Here is a 22197-nt window from a genome sequence, read left to right as displayed (position 1 = left end):
TTTCACTATTTCATCATTAAATAAGATACTAACTGTACTGTCTGATGGACATGACATGGCTACTGCCCTCATGATCTCATAGCAGCTGTGGTTGTCTGCACAAGACCTACACAAGGTCAAGGCAGTCAACAGCCCATCATAGGTGGGGGAGGGCCTAGTGAGCACCCACACCTAGTTGAAGAGTCACTGATAATTGATGGCTGCTGGGGGATGAAGAGTCAGTTTTCTTTGGGGGTGTAGTCCCATGAATGTGTATAAGAGCAGGAGTAATTAGGTTCAATAGGTGATAAGGATTAAAATTAAAAATAAATAAAGTTTAAAACAGGACATGAAGTTGAGACAGAGACATGTAGTAAGACCTAGAAGTATCTGTAGGGGTTGGGGTGAATATAATTAAAATTCACTCTATACATGTATAAAATTCTAAAAGAATGAAAAGAATATTGTATTTAAAAAGATACTAGCTATAGGATTTCCATAGACAGCCCTCATCAGATTAAGGAATTAATTGGCCTTCTTATCAAGATGGATAGTGAATTTTGTCAAATGTGTTTTCTGCATCTGTTGAAATAACTATATAATTTCCCCCTTTATTCAGTTAATATGGTAAATTACATCAATTTAGTTTTTGAATGTGAAGCCAATATTGCATCCTAAAATAAACGCCTCTTTTCTGTGATGCATTATCTTTTCAGGCAACATTAGGAAGATGGTGAAAACCTGGGTACATTGATTGCTCTCACTGATTTTTTAAACATTTGATTGAATTCACAGTGAAGCCATTTGGACATGAAGATTGTCGTCCTAACACCACAGTAGAAAATGAGAGCAATGCAAATAAATTACTTTTTCCCACCAAAATAGGGGAAGTTTTTCTGTTATATATTCAACTTCCTAGCAAATATATTCAGATGACTTCTTCCCATGTCAGTTCGAGAAAATCATGTTTCTCTGAAGTAGTTTCCCAGTCTAATAATTTAACAACTGTCAAATTGGTTGGCATGAATTTTATGTGATATTCTTCTTTATTACTTTGAACCAGTATGTCTGTAGTAGTGTCACCTTTCTGTTTTACTATTAATTATTTATGTTTCCCTTTATTAATGTTTTCCTAAAGGTTGTGTTCTAAATTGCTGACTTTTAATCTTGTATCTATTATTTTTCCTTCTGTGTCATTCAGGTTCTTTTTCTAGTTTTCCATGTGCTGTGAGATAGAAAAAGATACAGAGAGACAAAGTCAGGGTCTCGCTGTGCAGTCGGATACGGTTGTGATTTGCAAGCCTTCTGGCTCAGTCCCCAGTGATGAAATTATAGAGCTATGTCACCAGATCTCTCTTTTTTCAAGGAAAAATTATGGACTTTACAACTTGGCTTTTTAAAAAGATCTATTTTATTTTTATTTATGTGCATGTATTTGTGTCTGTGTGAATGTATGCTGTGTGTGAGTGGATACCCAAGGAAGCCAGTAGAACAGCACTAGATAGGCAGGAGCTGGAGCTGCAAACAGGTACAAGCCACCAACCATGAGTGCTGGACTCTAGTCCTCAGGAAGAGCAACAAGTACTTTCAACTGCTGACCCATTGCCCCAGCTCCACACATTCCCTCTAATTATAACGAATTGCAGCCATCAATTTCCCTCCTAACACATACTCAGCTTTACCCTTCCAGTTTTGATACATGTGTTTTCACTACCATTCTTTTCGAAATATTTTCTAACATCTCTTTTATTTCTCTTTTGACCTAACATTTAAGTAGAAGTGTGTCATAATTTCCAAACATGCATTTTCTGGATATATCTTTACTGCTGAATTTTATTTGAATATTGCTGTTATTAGAGGGTTCATTCTGTACCATTTCCGTTTTTCCAAATATGAGATTCATTTTGTATTCCAAAATACAGTCTACCTCAGTGAATTTTGCACATGTTCTTGAAGGAACACATAATTTTTAGCTGGTGAATGTAGCTGCCTTGTCACCCTTTAGGGGTCTGTCGCTGAGCCTGCAAAGGCTCTGCTCCTGTTTATAGTGTTTTCTCCTGGTCCCTGCCCTGGACCTTCCTCCTCTCTTGGGCCTCTCACCCTTCCATTTGATGTGCAAAGCAAAGATAAATTTTAAGATGCCAATATCATTTAGATAAGGCATATTTTGTCAAATACTAGTCAACAATACCAATTTATACTTTGGTCTTTTTTTAATTTTATTTTTATTTGTAGCTCACTAAGACCAGTTAATGCTGCCTATGTATGCATGGGTCCACTGGGGCATGGGCAAGCTACTAGTGACCACATTCCAAAAGAAAAGTGACTCTCCCTTCCTAGCACTCCTCAATGCGAAGATCTCCTCAACTAGGTGTAGGGCCTCAGATTCTCTCCCACATCCATGCTGGACTTTTAACTGGCTTGATCTTCTACAGAGCTTGTGCAGGCGACCACGGCTGCTCTGAGTTCACGGAGGCAACATGATCCATGTTCAGAAGACAGCATGTCACGGGACCCTGCTCCCCCCCTTCATGTGTGTAACAGCCATGATCCATGTTCAGAAGACAGCATCTCACGGGACCCTGCTCCCCGCCCCCTTCATGTGTGTAACAGCCATGATCCATGTTCAGAAGACAGCATCTCACGGGACCCTGCTCCCCCCTCTTCATGTGTGTAACAGCCATGATCCATGTTCAGAAGACAGCATGTCATGGGACCCTGCTCCCCCCCTTTCATGTGTGTAACAGCCATGATCCATGTTCAGAAGACAGTATCTCATGGGACCCTGCTCCCTCCTCTGGCCGGTACACTTTCCCTGCCTCCGCTTACCTGACATGTCCTGGGCCTTGACCTTTTATTGCACTCCTTGTGAAATAGTGTGGGGACTGACTTGGTGGTTGGGGTGTGGAGGAAGGTGTGCCACGGGGACAGGTATCATTGTGTATCTGAGAGCTCAGTGAATTCTATCAGGCCTCTCTTCTGTGACACAGGCTGTGCAGTATACGGCGTGGTTTTTTTTCTTTATGTTCTGACTTTTCAGCGTTAATATACAGTGCTTTGATAAGTGCTTTGTAAGACTTATATGCTCCATCTCCTCAATATGGTTTACAGAAAGCCGTAGAAGGGATACACTGAAGTTTTGAAAACTAGTTTACTTAGAGTAAACTAAGTTTATGAAAATACAGGGTGTTCACAAAATGGCAATTGGTGAACATGGTACATGCTTAGAAGAGTCAAGAAATCAATGTGATCTTTGCTACAGTGGACATTTGGTACTGCTTTTCTGTAACTGGAGCTTAACCATCTTTAAATTGTCCTAAATCTGTCCAGAACTATGCCTGCCGGGACCTGAGAACAGCACATGACTGTAAGTGCATTCCTATACATTTGCACCTGCCTGGTTCTCAGAAAGGCTAGCCTGGGCTTCTGAAGGGAGTTCAGAACCACTGCACAGGCTGAGCTCTGGGAGGAGGTGCTCTCCCTCTACCCCTGCGTTCTGCACACACTTACCTTTTCCCACTCTCGGTCCTTGTTCAGCACAATCACCACAAGTCTGGGGTGCACCTGATAGCCTTCTTCAGTGAAGGACAAGTCTTTGCCATCCCATGTCACATTGACCATAAATCTAGATGGAGGAAGAGAGAAAGACACGTTTTAGGGAAGACTTAAAGGAGCATCCAACAAATGAGTGAGTGCCGCCATCAGCATAGTATTAAGGCATGAATGTGCACAGCCATTGCTTACCATCATACAGAGCCTCCAGCTGTGAACCTGTCAGGACCTATGGGGGGCACTGCCAACTACACAGAGTCCGGTCCACCAGCCTGGACTCATTCTCAGAATCCTAGTCCTGTATCTAGGCATTAATAGTCAACTGTTTAACACTTTTGACTATTAAATCATTGGCCTGGGCTCACATGATCTTCTTATGTGAGAATCTGAACACATATTATTCTCTCCCCTCCAACTCTCTCCCTCTCTCCTCTGTCTCTCTTTGTGTGTGTGTGTGTGTGTGTGTGTGTGTGTGTGTGTGTGTGTGTGTGTGTGTAAGTATGGATGCCCACACACATATGGGTGACTGTAGAAGCTAGAAGGAAAAAGGGCATTGGGTCCCACAGAGCAGGAATTGCAGGTAGTGATGAGATCATGTATTGTGGGAACTGGATTCAGGTCTTCAGCAGGAACATCAAACACTTTTAACGTCTGAGCCCTCTCTCTAGCCCTGTGTATTCTATTATTTTTCCATAGGTTCCCCAGGAGGGAATTGCTTCCTCATAAACCACACAGATTTCGATTCAAAGCAATGGTATCCCATCTGTTTATTACTCATTCAGCTAATATTTATTTGCTACCTGTCAGGGCTTAGCTAGTTGGGTGGAGATAAAAAAGGAAACAGATGTGATCCCTGCTCTCATGAGGTTTATAGTCTAAGGGAGAGGACAAATATTAGCTGATTAACTGCAAATCTCTGACATGCTACAAGAAAGGGGATATGGGGCTGAGGAAATGACTCAGTTGGCAAAGCGTTTGCTATGAACATTAGGACCTGAGTTCAGATCCCCTGCACCCTGTGAAAAGTCTGTGTATGGGCACACATGCCTGTAATCCCAGTGCAGCAGCAGACACAGGATGGCTCCTGGGGCTTGCTGGCCAGGCAATCTGGCTGAACTATGATCTCCAGGTTCAATGAGAGATTCTGTCTCAAAAAAATAAACAAACATGGAGAGTAACTGAGGAAGATACCCAGTGTCATTCTTTGGCTTACACACACACACACACACACACACACACACACACACACACACACTTTTTAAAAAGAGCGAGAGAGAAAGAGAGGTATATTATAGGAAAGAAAAAAAGAGGACGAAGCAGCAAGTCATCAAGGGCCTGTGCCCTATCCACAAAACCAACTCTGACCTGGGGACTTCTGTCTGCTTAATGATTCTTGTTCCCTCTCTACTCTGATCCTCCAAATTCTCTTGCATGTGATCAATTGGACTCCAATGGGCATACCCAGCACAGTTCATCCACCAGAACTAAGATGAAAAGGTGCCCCAGGGGTTCAATATCTCCACGAATCTTGAGATAGGTGTGATGTTAAATATGTCTAAGGGCCAGCAGTATGCCTCAGCAGGCAAAGAGACTTGCCACCAAACCTGGAGTGGAACTCATGTAATGGAAGAAAAGAACCAACACCTGAAAGTTGTCCTCTGACCTCTACAAACTATGACATATGTGTGTCCACAAATGCACACAATAAAACAGGAAAAACAGTTTAAGAAAACATGGCTGTTGATCCTTCACAGATAGTCCATAAAAATAGTATGATAGACTGAGACATTTGAAAACTTCATCAGAAAGAGAAGGCATGAAAGCATTCTCTGGCTTTATATTCACCTCATCAAAAGCAGATAAAGAAGTATAACTATTTAAGGAGGAGAAAGAAACTACAAAGTCTCAAAATAAGAGACTGGCCTAGTGGGTCACATGTCCACCTTTAACCTTCTATAGTGCAGAAGTGACCACATAGGAGAGACCAAATCTCCACAAACAAGTTGAAAAAAACAAGGGAAATGGTGAGGAACCATGCTGCATATCCATCCCATGGGCCATCTATGCTGTGGATATCGCTATATGTAAATAAACTCTGATTGACCAATAGCCAGACAGGAAGTATAGGTGGGACTAACAGAGAAGAGAATTGAGGGAACAGGAAGGGAAGGGAGAGACTGCCTGGAGCTGCTGCCAGGACAAGGAAAATGTAAAGTACTGGTAAGCCATGAGCCATGTGACAAAGTAAAGTTTAACAGAAATGGGCTAAATATAAGAGTGAGAGCTAGACAATGACAGGCCTGAGCTAATGGCCAAGCAGTTTAAATAATGTAAGAGTCTGTGTGTTTATTTTATAAGTGGGCTCTGGGACTGGTGGGACTTGGTGGCAGGAGCTGGAGAGAAATTCTCCAGCTACAAATGGCGACCAACGGCTCAAGTTTCCACCTTAAACCTGAGAATATTTGATAACCAATTCTAAACAGAGGCAAAACCAGGTTCCTGCTTCATGTCTCATATGGCAGCTAGATGCCGCAAAACGCTGGTTTGAACTACTGGCGGGTTCCTGGCCTGTGCGTTTGACCGGCAGTATGGCAGGAATAAGGTGTCTGCCAGCAGCACATTACGCTGTGTGGTAGATTTAGTCTTTACTAGTATATATTAAAAAAAAAAAAAAAGAGGTTTCTGGGCTACACGCTACTTTGATAAAAGTGTAGACCCACTATTTCTGAGAGTTACAGCTCCCAGAGCTGGCGGAAAACGGACCACCACCATGTTGGGAAACTAAAGTGGGCGGAGCCAACAGCCACAGGGCTGTTTCAGTCTTAAAATGCTGCAGTTTAAATCAATAGGTTCACAATAAGACTGATTCAGATGGAATAGTTCACAATGTGTGTAAAATGTACGTAGGCTTAAAAGAGAAAAAAAAGAAATATATACAGTTATATAAACAAATAGATAGTTTTTAAAAATAAAGTCTTTAAAGAAACATTAAAGGTAATAAGCCATGTAAAGAATGGCTATCACACAGAGAATCTGGATTATGTTGTCTTTGATATTTGTAACTGAAGAAAAACATTTGATTGTAAAAGCTGTTGAGTTATGCCAAAATGTAAATTTTAAAGGTACCTTGACTTCAAAATTTGGATATAAGGATATGTTGCTTTGGAAAAGAGTCTCTGCTTTTGTTTCCACAGAAAGCCAGAGGCTATGGATTTGTTCCAGATTAAGATACATCAGGTTTGACCAGCCAAGACCGCCTAAAAGGTCTCCAATGACACCATGGCCCAGATGATCCAACACCCAAAACGGTTTCAGGCAACTGGCTCAGATGATACACCCTCATGGACTACTCCATAATCCTAAAATTTTCTTTGTGTCCCCATAAGATACAGCGCCCCCCTCCAGCAGGAAGTAGTAAGACAAGCTACGCCCAAATTCCCAAATATACCAAGCTGGCTTTAGAGATGGAATTGGCTCACTCCCCCTCTAAACCCAGACATATTGCTTAAAAAAAAATGGTTAAGAGATTCTTATGTCCCAAATCAGAAGAGCCCTCTGGTGTGGGACAGAGAAAAACCAATATTTTTATTTAAAACAGGTTGATTATAAATACAATCTCTTTCTAAAGAAAAAAAAAGGGGATAGTTTAGATATGATAGGATGAAAGGGTAGATTAATGAACCTACTTTTAAAGAGTAACAACTTGTTTAAAATGTTTTACATTGCTATAGATTTTAGTTTATTGATACAAATTTAAACTTAATTTTGTTATACTGTATATATATTTCTATTCTTGTTTGAGGTATTATGTTTATGTAACTCATTTAAAATTGTAATGGATAATTAAAAAATAGATTAATAGTTAGTCATCTATGATAATCATATTTGTAGCCATGTTAGTTAAGTCTTCTAGGTATACATAGATATATTTCAGATAGATAGGTAGTCTTCAAACACTTCAAAGACCTACAGAATATGGCATTTAAAATGTTTTAAAAATTTAGACTTTCTGGACAGTGAGACATGTCTGCTCCTGACAGCACCGATTTACTTCAGAGAGGAGTATGGGCATCAAAGACACTCCATATGGAGTTTATCTTCACCTTGACAAAAATAGCCATTTGGGCAAGAAACTGTTCTTGCCTGGACTGCTTGATCAACTGGACATGCAGGACCCATAAAAAGGTGACCACTGAACTTTGCTTGACAAAATGGTCCTTCAGGTTCCTGCTTTGCAGAGAAAACTGCCAGACATTCTACAAGACACAGAAAAAAGTGAATAAGAGACTCTAGGCCTGTGGGCTGAAGACAGATGCCCCAACTTTACAAGAAAACTTTGGATGACTGTCCAGGCTCAGCTGTCTCTGTCTACCCTGCAAGACTCCCAAAAGTTGCTTGCATCCTTCTCCCATTTCTCAGGCAGTATTATATCCTTCTGAGGTCTTTGATGTGGTTAAAGACTAGATACTTACAATTTTTCTTAGTTATAATAAAAGATAAGTTAGATATAAAACCTTAAACTCACAAATATAAGATAGATAGAATCTCTTCTTTAATACTGTAACTGTAATTCTTGCTTGATAATTGTTTTGTTATATGTAATTTTACTATGTTAAAGTTAAAACCTTCCTTTTTAAAAAAAAAGAAGAAAAGGGGAAGTGCTGTGGATATCACTATATGTAAATAAACTCTGATTGGCCAATAGCCAGACAGGAAGTATAGGCGGGACTAACAGAGAAGAGAATTGAGGGAACAGGAAGGGAAGGGAGAGACTGCCTGGAGCTGCCGCCAGGACAAGGAAAATGAGCCATGTGGCAAAGTAAAGTTTAATAGAAATGGGCTAAATATAAGAGTAAGAGCTAGACAATGACAGGCCTGAGCTAATGGCCAAGCAGTTTAAATAATGTAAGAGTCTGTGTGTTTATTTTATAAGTGGGCTCTGGGACTGGCAGGACTTGGTGGCAGGAGCTGGAGAGAAATTCTCCAGCTACACATCTACACTACTTAGGGCCGGATAACTCAGTAGTTAGGAGCTCTCAATGCTCTTCCAGAAGACTCAAGTTTGGTTCCTAGCACCCACGTCAGGTGACTCACAACTGCCTGTAACTCCAGCTCCAGGGCATCACACACCCTCTTCTGGCCTCCGAGGGCCCCCAGAGGCAGGTGGCATAGACACACATACACACACCCATAAATTAAAATAATAATTATTGTTAAATATCATGTTCTCAGCAACAAGCTAATGATTTAGAAAAAACACTCAGCATTAAATGTTCAAGGAGCAGGAGAGGGTTAAGTAGAGAACCTGCCTGTGCACCAAAGGGTTGCAGGTACTTCCCATTTCCTTTGTTCCCTTTTAGTCTTCAAATTGTTTGTAATCAAGCACTTCAACAGAAACACTGTGCGAAAACAAAGCTGAGCAATCACTATTCTACTTGAGGCATTGTAGTGTCTACGATAGATTGCTAGAAAGACATCTTCCTTGGGTACGTATGCAAGGAGGCATATGTATATGTGTGCATGGATGCTTGTGCACATATAGGTGGGGGCCAGAGAACAACCTTGATGTCATTCCTCAGGAATGCCACCCACCTTGTGTTCTGAGACAGGGTCTCTCAGTGGCTTGTCAAATAGGCTGGGCTGGCTGATGAGCAAGCCCCAAGAATCCACTTGTCTCTGCCTCCCCAGTGCTGGGATTTCAGGTGCTCCATAATGCCTGGCACTTTTACATGGGTTCTGAGGGTCAAACTCAGATGCTTGTCTTTGTCAGACAAGCCCTTTACCAACTAAATCACCTAACCAGACCTAGAAAGATATTTTTGACTCTGCAACTGTTTATTACAGGTCTCTTATATGTCAAGCCTTATAGTGAGTCTGATAGATGCAGAATTAAAGGTACAGTGCCTCTCTACCCTCTGGCCAACCATTCTCACAATTCATAGACATAGGCACAGCAATGACAGAATGACAGCTGGAAAATGAGAAAGTTGCAAAAGTTGATGAGGGGCTTCTAGATGAAAGCCATTTGGGCAAGAAATTGTTCTTGCCTGGACTGCTTGACAAAATGTTGTATCGACTGGACATGCAAGACCCATAGGAAGGTGACCACTGAACTTTGCAAGGCGAGATGGTCCTTCAGGTTTCTGTTTTGCAGAAGGAACTGCCAGACATTCTACAGGACTCAGAGAGAAATGACTGAGAGACTAGGCCTATGGGCCGAAGATGGATGCCCCAACATTGCAGAAGAACTTTAGGTGACTGTCCAGGCAGCCAGCTGTCTCTGTCATTCCAGATTTTTAGAATTTACTTACAGTGTACTTCCTGTTTACTTAGGTAATATTATATCCTTCTCAGGTCTTTGATGTAGTTGAAGACTAGATAGTTATAATTATGGTTTCCTTGGCTATGGTAAGAGATAACGTAGATATGAAACCTTAGACTCGCAAATATAAGATATATAGAATATTTTTTTTATTTTGGAAAATACAAATAGACTAGATATTATAACTATAATTCTTGCTTGATATCTGTTTTATTATATGTAATTTTTCTATGTTGAAGTTAAAAAACCTTCCTTTTAAGTAGAAAGAAAAGAAGAAATGATAGGAGTATCTTTTTGTATGATGTGAAAATACGTTGCTCTGATTGGTTGATAAATAAAGTTGTTTGGCCAATGATGAGGCAGAATAGGGTTAGGCAGGACATTCTAACTAGAGAGAAAGAGGAGAAGGGCAGAGCAAAGGAGACGCTGACAGCTGCCACCAGGAGAAACAAGATGTAAAATACCAGTAAGCCATAAGCAATGTGGCAAGGTATAGATTTATAGAAATGGGTTAATTTAAGATATAAGTACTAGCCAGGAGGCAGTAGCACATACCTTTAATCCCAGCACTCAGGAGGCAGGGCGGATCTCTGTGAGTTCAAGACCAGCCTGGTCTACAGAGTGAGATCCAGGACAGGCTCCAAAACTACACATAGAAACCCTGTCTTGAAAAACAAACAAAAAAAAAGATATAAGAACTAGATAACAAGAAGCCTGCCATGGCCATAGTTTAAAAACAATATAAGCCTGTATGTGTTTATTTGGGTCTGAGCGGCTGTAGGACCACAGGGCTGCAGGAGCCGGACAGGACCAGGAAAACTTCAGCTACACATGGATGTCTGGGGAGCCCTTTTGGGGGATACTGAAGAAAAAGGGAGAAGTAGGAAGAAGCATTCTGGTCAGAGGAGTTACCAGCTGAGATCATGATATACCAGAAGAAGCAGAAAGCAGCTTCTTAAGGAGCTAAGTCTGAAGGACTCTAACAGTAGCTCATGGGGGCCCTTGTACGGCGTACTAAAGCACTGGGAGTTTGTTCAGAAGTCATGGGAAACTGTGAAAAGAAGGTTGTAAGTAGAGAAGCATTCAGGTTTGCCATTGGCAGAACAGACAAGCCTCTACATTAGAGGGAATGCCAATACTTTTGTTCATGGATTGAACACCATTCGTTGTTTAGGCAGTGGAGACTTGTTTGCTCTTGCTCCTTCCCATTGATGGCTCTTGGCTGGTACATGATGAGCTAAATAGAGCCACATAGGAACATCTAGGGAACATTCCATCTCACATTCCATCTCACACCCTGTGTGCATAGGACTCATGAAAAGATTTTGCGTAGACTGATGAATTAGAGGGACACTGGACTTTCATTAAATTTCTCATTGTCAGTAGGCTTTCAAAGTAACTAATTGGGAGCTAAATTAAGCTGCTTTTTATCTTCCAAGCTGAAGTTTTGGTTTCATTTCTCATAATTATTTTTGGTCCTATCAAATTGCCTAGCACACAGAAGGCACCCAGTTGATACTTGATAGTTAAGTTTATTGACATATCATCATAAGATGTGCCATCTATCCATCCATCAATACACTTTACTATACATAGTTGCATTCATCACCCACAAATACATTTACCCACACATCCATAAGCCCATCAATACACTTATCCATCTATTTGTCCATCCATCTGCTACACATCTATAGATTATCTATCCATAAGCCCACTAATAATTCATTAATATATCCATTATTCCATCCAATAGACACATCTGAGGACCTACTACATATCAAGCATGCTCTGTATCATGAAATCTGCTAAGAAAGTAGTACAAAAACAACCATACAGTTTTCAAGATTGGGGAGAAAGTCACAAAAAAATAACAATAACAATAAAGAACGGTGAATATAAAATGAACAATGTTTACCCATTAAGCTGATAATGTGCATAAGGTAAGCTGTGTTAAGTTCTATTGTAACTCCAGGGCTAGAATCAGGAGACAAAGTAGAACATGTTTGGGTCATGTGCAGAAAAGATCAAGGGTCAGACAGACAGACAGACGGTAGGGGATAGCAACAACAGTTTGCGTGGGAAAATTGCATAGTCAAAGGGAGAGAGATGAATCTTCATAATGAGTTTGATCAGAGTTAGAATCTGGTCAGAGGATTGGGAGATGCGGTATGGGAGGAGGGAAGTGGCTTGAGAAGAGAAGCTGGAGACAGAAGGAAATGTTTCATCAGCTGTACTGAGGGGATTGTACTCATCCTGTTTATTGGGGTAGAGGCAGGAAGAGCAAGTTCTCAAGGCACCAAAAAAACAGAGGGGACCAGGTAGTAATCAAGGCAAGAATGAGGGCAAAGGAAACAGTGTGTGGGGTAAAGTGATTGCACCAACAGGCTAGTCGCTACAACAGAACATGTGTTGAATGCTGTGTAACTGCTGTAAAGATGAGCCAAACCATTAAAACAACAACAAACAAACAAACACAAAACAAATAGCCACCTAGGAACTTTCTGTGCCTCACATCCCAAACTCACAGGTAGGAGGACCAGTTCATAGAGGTATCTCTCAATGAACCCAGTGCACTGTCATGCCAAATTTCAATAATCCAACATTTTTGGATTAATGGAGCTTAGACGAGGTCTAGGTCATAACCTAAATGTCTGTACAAATTATCAAGAGGTTTGGAAATATCCTGCTTATTTTCTGTTTAGAAAGGTAAGTGCTCCAAGTTGAATCTTGACTGTCTCCCACAAAGACTTACATGCTAAAAGACTGACCCCCAGGGTGCTACAGTTGGAGGAGGTAGAAGCTTTGAGAGTGGTGCCTATTGAGAAGTCGGGAGGTAATGGGATGCTGCCCTTAAGAGGACAGTGGATATCCTTGTCACTTCCATTCTTTCATCTCTTTAGCAAGAGGTGAGCAGTTTTCTCTTCCATGGACTCCTGCCGTGACATGTTGCTCCACTCTGGCCCTAAAACTTAACTTCCCAATCATAGACTCCCAACTTGAGAACAAAGAAATGTTTCTTCTTTATGGGTTGATTGAAGGAAAACTAACTAACACAGTGGGTCAGGGAATAAAGACTTCAGTTTGGGCATAGGCAGGTGGCCCACAGGAGAAGCATTTGCAAGTGACATTATGTGACCTGAGTATCACGCTCATCATTTTAAGCAAGAGGCCAGCATGGGTCACCATCCTTTTTTGGATTTATCTGTTGAATTTGCTCAAACCTTCTTTAATTTCTCATCTTGATTCCTTAGGCACCGTTCCTTTCCCTCCATCTCCTAATTAAACAAGGTGCAGTTAGGAGCGTGATTATTCAGATTTGACAAATCAGCTTCAGATTATATGAAAGCAACTATACAGAAATCCTCATGTCCTGATTTTTACTGCGTTCCCTTAAAATTCAGTATTCTAGAGTAGTGACTCCATGTACTAAATGTTAGTGCCATCTCTTTCTGTCTAGCTCCTGTCTTTAGTCCTTTGGGAGAGGAAAAAAGCTCTAACAGAAATTTCTGCTGAACACCAATTTTATTATGAAGTTGGCAGGGAGCAAGTGCCTATTCCCTTCAATTCCTCCATCCAGTTTCTAGCAAGACAGTCCATGTTTCCTTAGGCTTTCTTCCCACTTAAACTTACACTAGGGCAAAATTCTTTACCTAAGGAGATACTATTATATACCACTTTGCTTTGTCCCCATTATTACCTGCTGAGCACTTGTATTAAACAGTAAAATCGTATCACTGTCTTGCTTATCAAAATTGATTACACACCTTTAGCAATCAGATAAACATACCAGAAACCCTGGTGGCTGCTAAGCTTCAAATTACATCTTCAATATTTCCATCAGGAACAATAAATACAAGAAAATATTCTAGCAAAATGCACAAGGTGGTGAGACCTGGTGCTCTGCAAAGGTTTGCCTCTGTCTTCTCATTATTCAGTGATGGTAAAGTGGTCTACATAGCACTAATCCAAACAAATATATACTACTTGAGGCACATGTACAGACAAGCTTCCTGTAGTAGCTATGGCCTTGGAGATGTAAGGCTGCTGCCTGTGTTGAATGGCCCTTTCTCCGCTGCTTGAATCTTCTGTTCTGTGAATGGCCAAGGCCCAAAGGGAGAACAGGGAGTCCATCTTCCTATTTCACAAATGGAGTGAAACTGGACCAGAAATTCCAAGTTCACTCTAGACCAGCAGTGTCTATTATGGAAGCATGAGTCACAAGGGGTCATGGGGCACTTGCTATGTGGGTGGTCTGGATTAAGACATGCCATAGGTCTAATGAAAACCCTGTATTTTATTTTTTCAATATATATGTTGAATAAATATTTCAATACTATTCAACATTATGCTGTTGTTGAATTACATGTGTCTATGTGTGCATTTGTCTTCATTTGTTCATGTACCTCTGTTGCTGAATTACATGTGTCTGTGTGTGGGTTTGTCTTCATTTGTTCATGTACCTAGGGAGGCCAGAAAAGGGTATCAGATCCTCTGGAGCTGGAGCTATAGGCTGCTGTGGCCTGCATCACATGGGTGCTAAGAACTGAACCTGAGTCCTCTTAACTACTGAGCCATCTCTGCAGTCCCACACCCTGGATCTCAAAAATGTTTTCTTTAAAATGAAGTGATAAGATCACATGAGGGTTTAGAAACATAGCTCCATGGATGGGTGCACACACATGAAAGATGAGCTTGATCCCCCAGAACTCACATAAAAAAAGCTAGCTGTTCTATTTCTGTTGGACAGTTGGCTTAAGCTCTCTTTGGGTTTTGGTAATTTTGCTTTGTTTTCTAATAAGCAAGGCCCCTTTTTGCTTGCATAATGTAACCTGAACATAGCACCTCGCAGAAATCTAGTACTGATAACCATTCTAAGAACACAAACAGAATCAGGGTTTCTATGTGGTTGAAGTTTCATGGTGTTAAAGAATGAGATGCCCCTGATGCTTCCTGATGGGTCCCTGGGGGGGGGGGGCAGCTTACATGCTCTGAGCCTCTTCCACCTCCTCCACTGTAGACGAATTTCTAAACAGTCTTATTAAATAAGAAACACAGAGCCAAACATAGGTGTGAAAGCCTTAGAGATCAGAGAAATAGGAATAGCCACCAGCCAAGGTTAGCTCACCACGCCACCATAGCCTCCCAAGAGAACCAGCTTCTTCCTGTCTAACCTGCACTTTTATTGCCTTGCTGTTCTGCCTTCTCATTGGCTCTTAGCCCAGCCACCTCACTTCCTTTGCACTGTCCATCTGTATAGACCTTCAGGTCTCTATGGTTGGTACTGGGATTAAAGGTGTGTGTCACCACATTTGGCTGTGTCCTTGAACACACTGAGACTCTGCCTGCCATGTGATCGGATTAAGGGTGTGTGCTACCACCGCCTGACTTTTGTTTATGTCTGGCTATGACCTCTGGTCTCCAGGCAAACTTTATTTATTAACATACAAATAAAATATCACCACATTTCAGCACAAATAAAATATCACCACACTCCACTGTCAGTTTTGCTAAAGGAGAGTAAATGACTGTTGAAAGCTTAGCCCCTAAATGAAACATCTCACCAAGGCTTGGGGACCAGAAGAGAGAACAAAAACCAAATGTAGGAGCTGAAGGAAGGACTGAAATGCTTCAGAACACTGTCTTAGGGTGTGGCATAGCCATTCTGTGCCTTAATTCTCAGCCGCCGTGATCACCTGCACAAGATCACCCAGACCAACATCCTATCACAGAGTGACGAAGAGGCCGCTTCTCTGAGGACCTATGGGCAATTAATGGTTGTTGGCAGAGGGAAACATTTTCTTCAGTATAGCAACAGGTAATGTTCCCATGGTCCTGCAAATAACCCTAATTAAACTCATTGAGTCACAAAAAAAAAAAAAAAAAAAAGATTGGGAAGAGGAAAGGGTCAGTAAAGTGTAGGGGGGTAGGGGGACAAGAGAGAATAATAGGGAGAATATAACCAAAATACATTTTATACAAGTATTAAAATGTCATGATGAAACTTACTATAATGTATAACTAATATATTATTAAAAACACTTTAATTAGAATAAACCTTATAAACTCCTCATCACCTAACATAGCTCAAAAACACACAGGACGTTCTGAACATGCCTAGTACACAGCTGTTGTCTAATAAACAGCAGTTAATGAACACTTCCCACATGTTGTCATTTTTGTCCCACTCTGTCCCCTTGCCTAACACCCTATTGTGATGCAGTTCTGTCTTTTTAAAGCCATACTTCTCTTGGGCACCCGGGTGTGGTCATGTCCAGGGCCCCTCAGTCCTGTAAGAGCCTGTGAGCCTGTGTGCACAAAATGTCTCATTCTTTCCAGTTTCTACTTTGTCTTCTTTACTTCACAGTTGTCTCTTTTAACTTCCACAATCTGATTATTTCAAATGTTCTCGAGACATATTTATTATTCACCCTTTCCCTTCAGACTTTAATTCTCTTACTCTTTCATAAATGCCACCATAACCCGTTTAGTGTTTCTCAATTTTTGGTTAATTTCCCATTTGCTCTGCCATTTCCCGAGTTCCAAGGACTGGTTTCCTAAATTGCACTTAAATGCCTCTTCCAGCAGACCTGGGTGTCACAGGTTTTCCATTTTTCACTTTATTTACATGTTTTGGGAGTCAGAGTCATTGTTTTTCTTTAATCTGTTCATGTTTTCCAGCTCATTTCTAGAAGATTTGGGTTCTTTGTTAAATTTCCTCCCCCAACTCCTCTACGATGCTTCCTGCCCTCCTACCTAGCCAACATTATGCTCTCCGCTCTCACTCACTCTCTCTCACTCTTTCCTGGTGATCTGAAATCTCTTTCACACTGGTGTCTGTTCAGAGCTTCCTGGTTTAGCATTCACTGTTAGCTCTGGGGGGAGCTCTGGCCAAACAGGGACACTGGAGTCTAGAGTTGATCTCCAGCACTGCAAAAACAAACCTGACTCTGTGCCCTCATGAAGGAAGGACCCCTCAGTCCTCTAAAGCAAACCCCTTTCTACCTTTTCCTGTGTCTGCCTCGCCCTCAGATGTCTCCGTTCGCCTCCCTCACCTTGCCCATCTCCTGTGAGTAGTGTGGCTTTCCATTTTTCCTCCCTTGTGCTCAACTCATAGATTTGTTGGATGTTTCTAAACACCTAACAACAGAGCCAAGATGCCAGTGTAAGGGCTGAATTCCATGAGTCCAGCCCACATTCTGCACTGTCCAGGCCAGTGTCACAGGAGATAGACTCAGAAATGGTGACATAAATGAACCTTTTAAATAGAGAGAGAGAGAGACAGAGAGAGAGAGAGAGAGAGAGAGAGAGAGAGAGAGAGAGAGAGAGAGAGAGAGAGAGAGAGAGAATATCACTCCTCTAACATAACTTCTATTATTGTGGCCAATTGAAAAATACCTTGACTGACTGAAAAATATTGATTTTTGTTGTTGTTGTTTGCTTTCTTTGTAGAAACTGAGAGTTAAACACATACTAAGCAAGTGTTCTGCCCCTGAGCTACATACCCAGCCCCCGTTTCACTCTGTTTTGAGACAGAGTCTTGTTAGGTTGCCCAGGCTGGACTTGAATTCACTCTGTACCAAGGCAGGCCTTGAATTTGTAATCCTTCTGCCCTAGCTTCCCAAATTAAATGAGATTGCAATCCTGCACCACCAGACTTGGCTAACACTGAATTTTAAAAATGTAGAAAGCAGGGATTGTCTTTGTATCACTCCACATCTAACACTGCTGATAGAGTGTGCAAGTCCTGGACAGAGCATCCACGTGCTGTTGAACAAGGGAACAAATGAATGAGAAGACATGGGTCTGGAGGCTTTCCCATACTCAGCATTTACTTCCAGTGAACCAGCTGCAGAAAAGAAATTATACAAGGCCACTTGTCTGTTTCTGGGATCTCGTTTACTTATTGAAAGTTACTGGAAGTCTGAGCGGCCATTAACAAAGTGTTTTGTGTTTTTTAATCCCAGCTGCCTATTGTTCCTTATATGTAGGATATACCAAGGAACCTAGAATGGAGAATCTAGTGCCTGGGAGATATTAATAACATATCAACGTAGCACTGAATGCACCCCTACTTACCTCCAATGCCTTGCTCGACTGCTAGGAACAAGCTGGAAGAAGCCACCACTACCAGCTTCTGTGACGATTCTAATCGAGAGTACGGTAGAGGTGGGCAGCGAGCGTGAGAGTTAGCAGCTTTCTCAGTCACCCGCCCCTATGCTTCCAAACCACTTGACATCTTTACTTTTCAGTTTTTGGACAGAATCTCCTGCACCCCAGACTGGTCTTCAACATCTGATTCTTTTGCCTCCACCTCTTAAGTGCTGGGGTTACAGGTGTGTGCTACCACAGCTGTTTTGTGCAGTATTGTAGCTCGTTCCCAGGGCTTCAGGCATGCAGGACCAGCACTCTACTAACTAGTCAAGATCTTGAGGAAGCAGATATGCATGGGATCTTGTTTTTATCCACAAGGAGGAGGAGAAGGAAAAGGACAGGGAGAGGAGAAGACAGAGAAAAGAAAAAATATACAGAAGGAGGTATGGATCAATTGTCACTCAATGTAAGGTATAATCTTATATTCCAATCTCTAGATACCCCATAATGGGACATGGGTTCAACAGATACAAAGGCTTGCTACTGTTAACAGCTGTGTGTCCCGTGTAGACTGTGGAACAGTATATGGCCCTGTGTTCAGAGCAGCCACTGAATGAAGAAAGTCACAGATCTCTGTCCTTTCTTGTTTTCCTTTTGGCCCAAGTCCAGTCACTATCTACCTGTTCTTCACAGAGTGTGGGAAATCTGACAAGGTTGCCTGAAGGCTGTGAAGAAAAGCGTAGCCAATGGGACTCTAGAGTTCCCGTCTCCTTTTCATTCTTTGATACATCGAAAACTTCTTACATTATTTGGGGAAAATTCTGTTTGTGTTCATCAAACCAGAGAGCAATTAAGATGTGTACTCCTCCATGCTACTGCAGAGAAGAATCCTAACATTCAAACCAGGAGACCTCAGTTCTTGGCCCATCTCCTCAGATATGCAAGTAAGAGCAACTGCTTAAAGTGAGGTACTTAATTCACTTGATTCCAGTATGCATTGCATGCTGTTCAGGATGCTTTCTCTGTATTACCTCAGGCAGAGAGCCAGCTGTGGGTTCCTCCTTCTATAGGGGAAGAAGATGCTTTGAGGGTTAGAGACCATGGGGAGGCATGCAGGGTGCCAGGGACTTCTGATTGCTCATCAATCCCTTCCCTTCTGCTTCCAGAAGTGGAAATCTACGAACTGGGCATGGTGGCTCAGGCCTGTCATCCCAGCTACCAAGGAGGCTGAGGCAGGAGGATCACAAGCTCAAAGTCTGCCTGGGCTACAGAGGGAGTTCAAGGCTTACCTGGGCAACTTAGTGAGACCCCATCTCAAAATAAAAACATAGAAAAGTGGGGAAGGGGTTTCTGGAGATGCAGCTTAGTGGAAGAGGGCTTGTCCAGCATGACTGGGGGATTCCATCTCTAGTGGTAAAAAAATAAAAATAAAAATAAAAAATAAAGAAAAGAAAACCAACTTTTTTAAAGGGGAAGAAAGGGAAATGCCTATTTTATCTGGAAACAGAATATCTAATAATAAAGTTTATATTCTGAGAACTCGAAACTATGGTCTGGCCAATAGGAAGAGAGAAGACAAGTACAACTGTACAAGTTATAGAAAGTACCTCATACTGAGAAGGTAAGCCCACCACTGTTCCTTCCTCTTCCTTTTGGTTGCAATGCAGATGTGATGGTCGGAGCACCTACAGTCATTTTGGACCAAGAAGTAGAAGCCACTGGCCAAGGTAACAGAGTCACAGGGTAGAAAGAATGTAGATAATTGGACTACCACACCAGCTATGAGCAATCTTGGGCCCTCTGTTGCAGAACATAGAATCCAGTGCCCATCTTATCTAAGCCATGTGTGTCTTAGATTTTATGTTATTTCATATGTATTTATTTGCTCACTTAGTTTATAGTTTGGAAAGAACTATAGGACTTCATGAATGCTAGATAAGCATTTTTTCCACTGGGCTGTCTAGTCAGACCATTTTCTATCATTTTAAAACAAAATATGTCCTAGCAGATTTGAACTGTAGAGACATGACTATTTGAACCATAGTCTTTTGGGATGCAAAGTCTTTGGATGTGGCAGCACCAGCCCCAATTTAGACTCATCCTTTATCAACACAATCATTTGCTTCCCTCCAGCTCAGCGATACGGGGGGGGGGGGGTGGGCAGGGGGGCATATCTCTCCCCAGCTCCCTTCTCCCAGCTGAACACACAAGGCTGCGGTCCCGTCCCTGCCTCTTGTAACTCCTAGTCAGATATCCCCTGCCTCTTCACGTCCAATGAAAGCTCAATAGTCTTTTGTTGTTATTTGTTTTTTGGCTTATTTTTTGTTTTGTAAAGCTGATTGTGTTGCTGGGGAAGGGTGTGTGCATGCACACATACCAGCTTTTTCTTTTTCACATGGGTTCTGAGAAGCACACTCGGGTCCTCGTGTTTGCAAGGCAGTCATTCTGTCTTAGTGTTTTATGTTGTGATAGTACACCATGACCCTAAACAACTTGGAAAAGAAAGAGTTTACTTCGTCTTACAACTCTCAGGCATGGCTGTAACTCTCCCAGCACTGAGGGAAGTCAAGGCAGGAACCTGGAGGAAGGAACTGGAGCAGGAGCCTCGGAGGAACACTGCTTACTGGCTCACTCCTTGTGGCTTGTTCAGCCTGCTTTGTGTAGTGCCTAGAGCCACCTTGACCATAGGCCATAGGCTTGGTGGGGGCATTTTCTCAACTGAAGTTTCCTCTTCCCCAATGTCTCTAGCTTCTGTCAAGTTGAAATAAAACTAACCAGGACACACTCTTTTGGCAGATCCATTTCCTCAGCCCAAGGCTGACTTCAAGCTCCATTTCTGCCTAGGGTTTTGCCTGGTAATGTTTTCTTTTCTTGGTTCTTGTGAACCCACACCTCCTGGGGTAGCCCTCGGCAATACACTACATTCAGTGTTCTCAAAGCATCTCATTCTCACACACGGTTAGCCAGAAGCAAAAGCAGGGTCTTCCTGTGGGTCATCTGTGTTTATCCAGCACCACACTGTTGGCCTCGGTCCCTTCAGTAAGAACTGACTTGACTGGAAAGCAATGTCAGTGTTCACCTCAGGGCCATGCTGGTCCACCCCACAGCAGGCATGGGACTGAGCGGGGACAGCAAACAGAAGTGAGAGCTCCATCTCCACATCCTTGCCTTTCGACATTGCTGAGCCTTTACCAACTCTCCACTGCATGGCTCTGGGGGTTCCACTTGACTTGGCCCTTGCATTTCTTTTTGGTGTTGGGAGTGGAGAGGTTTGTAACAGGGTATCATGTATCTCTAGCTGGCCTTGAGATCACTGTGTAGCCAAGGATGACCTTGAAATTCTGATTCTCTGACCTCTTCCTCCTGACTATTGGACTACAGAACACCACACCACTGTGACTCATGTATGTGGTGCTGGGAATCAAACTCAGGGCTCTGTGCATGCTGGGCAAGCACTCCACCAACTGAGCCCCCTCCCCAGCCCTGTCCACATGACTTTACTCCTTTTGTTGCCTATATCATCCTTATGCGTCACCACTCTACAGGACAATCTCAAATAACACCTTCCCTATGAAGTACTACTGACCTCAGAGTAGGTGAGTCCTCCAGCCATTAACTTCTAGCAAGTTGCTCTTCTCCTGTTTAAAGTGTAAATTCACCAATTAAATAAACCACTTGGAGTGGATTTGAAAAAAAAATTACTTGCCTAAGACCTTTATTTTCATTTGCCAGAACATCCATGAAAATGAAACACACACCTTTAATGAATATTACATGAAATGTGTCTCTATTCTTTCCTGGTTCACAGTCTATACAACTGCATCACTTATGCTAGATTATAAACTTCTTAGAGACAACAATCTGTGGCCCAGTGTGTAGAATTCGGCAGCCTGTGAGCAGAGAGAACAAATTTAGAGACAAGCAGGCTGGAGTTCATTTCTGTAGCTTGTTCCGAAAGTGCTCTGAGTTATAGCTGCTGCCCTCATGCCTAGAGAGTGGCTGCACCTACTGGTCCCAGATTCTCTTCATACTATCCTGTACCTCTGATTCATCCCACTGTCAGGTGAGCGTCCTGAATCTCCAATGAGTTCACGTGCAGCCTTCCTCAAAAGGCTGAAATGAAGGGCTGGAGACATGGCTCAGTGGGTAAGAGGACTTACTGGAGGAACATAAGAACATCAGTTTGAATCCGCAGCATCACATAAAAAGCTAGGCATAGCTGTGAGCTCACCCCAACGCTGTAGGGAGATGGA

General features: G+C 42.2%; 1 protein-coding gene across 2 annotated transcripts in view; it reads right to left on the bottom strand.

Annotated features, from left to right (window-relative positions):
- Grin2a (glutamate ionotropic receptor NMDA type subunit 2A) overlaps window positions 1–22197 on the bottom strand; it is a 422636-nt gene that overhangs the window by 131528 nt on the left and 268911 nt on the right. For both annotated transcript variants that reach the window (XM_059270019.1, XM_059270020.1), the window contains exon 3: window positions 3490–3604. In XM_059270019.1, the coding sequence (XP_059126002.1) occupies window positions 3490–3604 (115 nt within the window). The remainder of the gene's footprint in view (window positions 1–3489; window positions 3605–22197) is intronic.

The sequence above is a fragment of the Peromyscus eremicus genome, chromosome 8a, assembly GCF_949786415.1.
Source record: "Peromyscus eremicus chromosome 8a, PerEre_H2_v1, whole genome shotgun sequence".
Classification (NCBI taxonomy): Eukaryota; Metazoa; Chordata; class Mammalia; order Rodentia; family Cricetidae; genus Peromyscus; species Peromyscus eremicus.
Note: the sequence above shows the minus strand (reverse complement) of the source record. Positions and strands in the feature narration are given on the sequence as shown.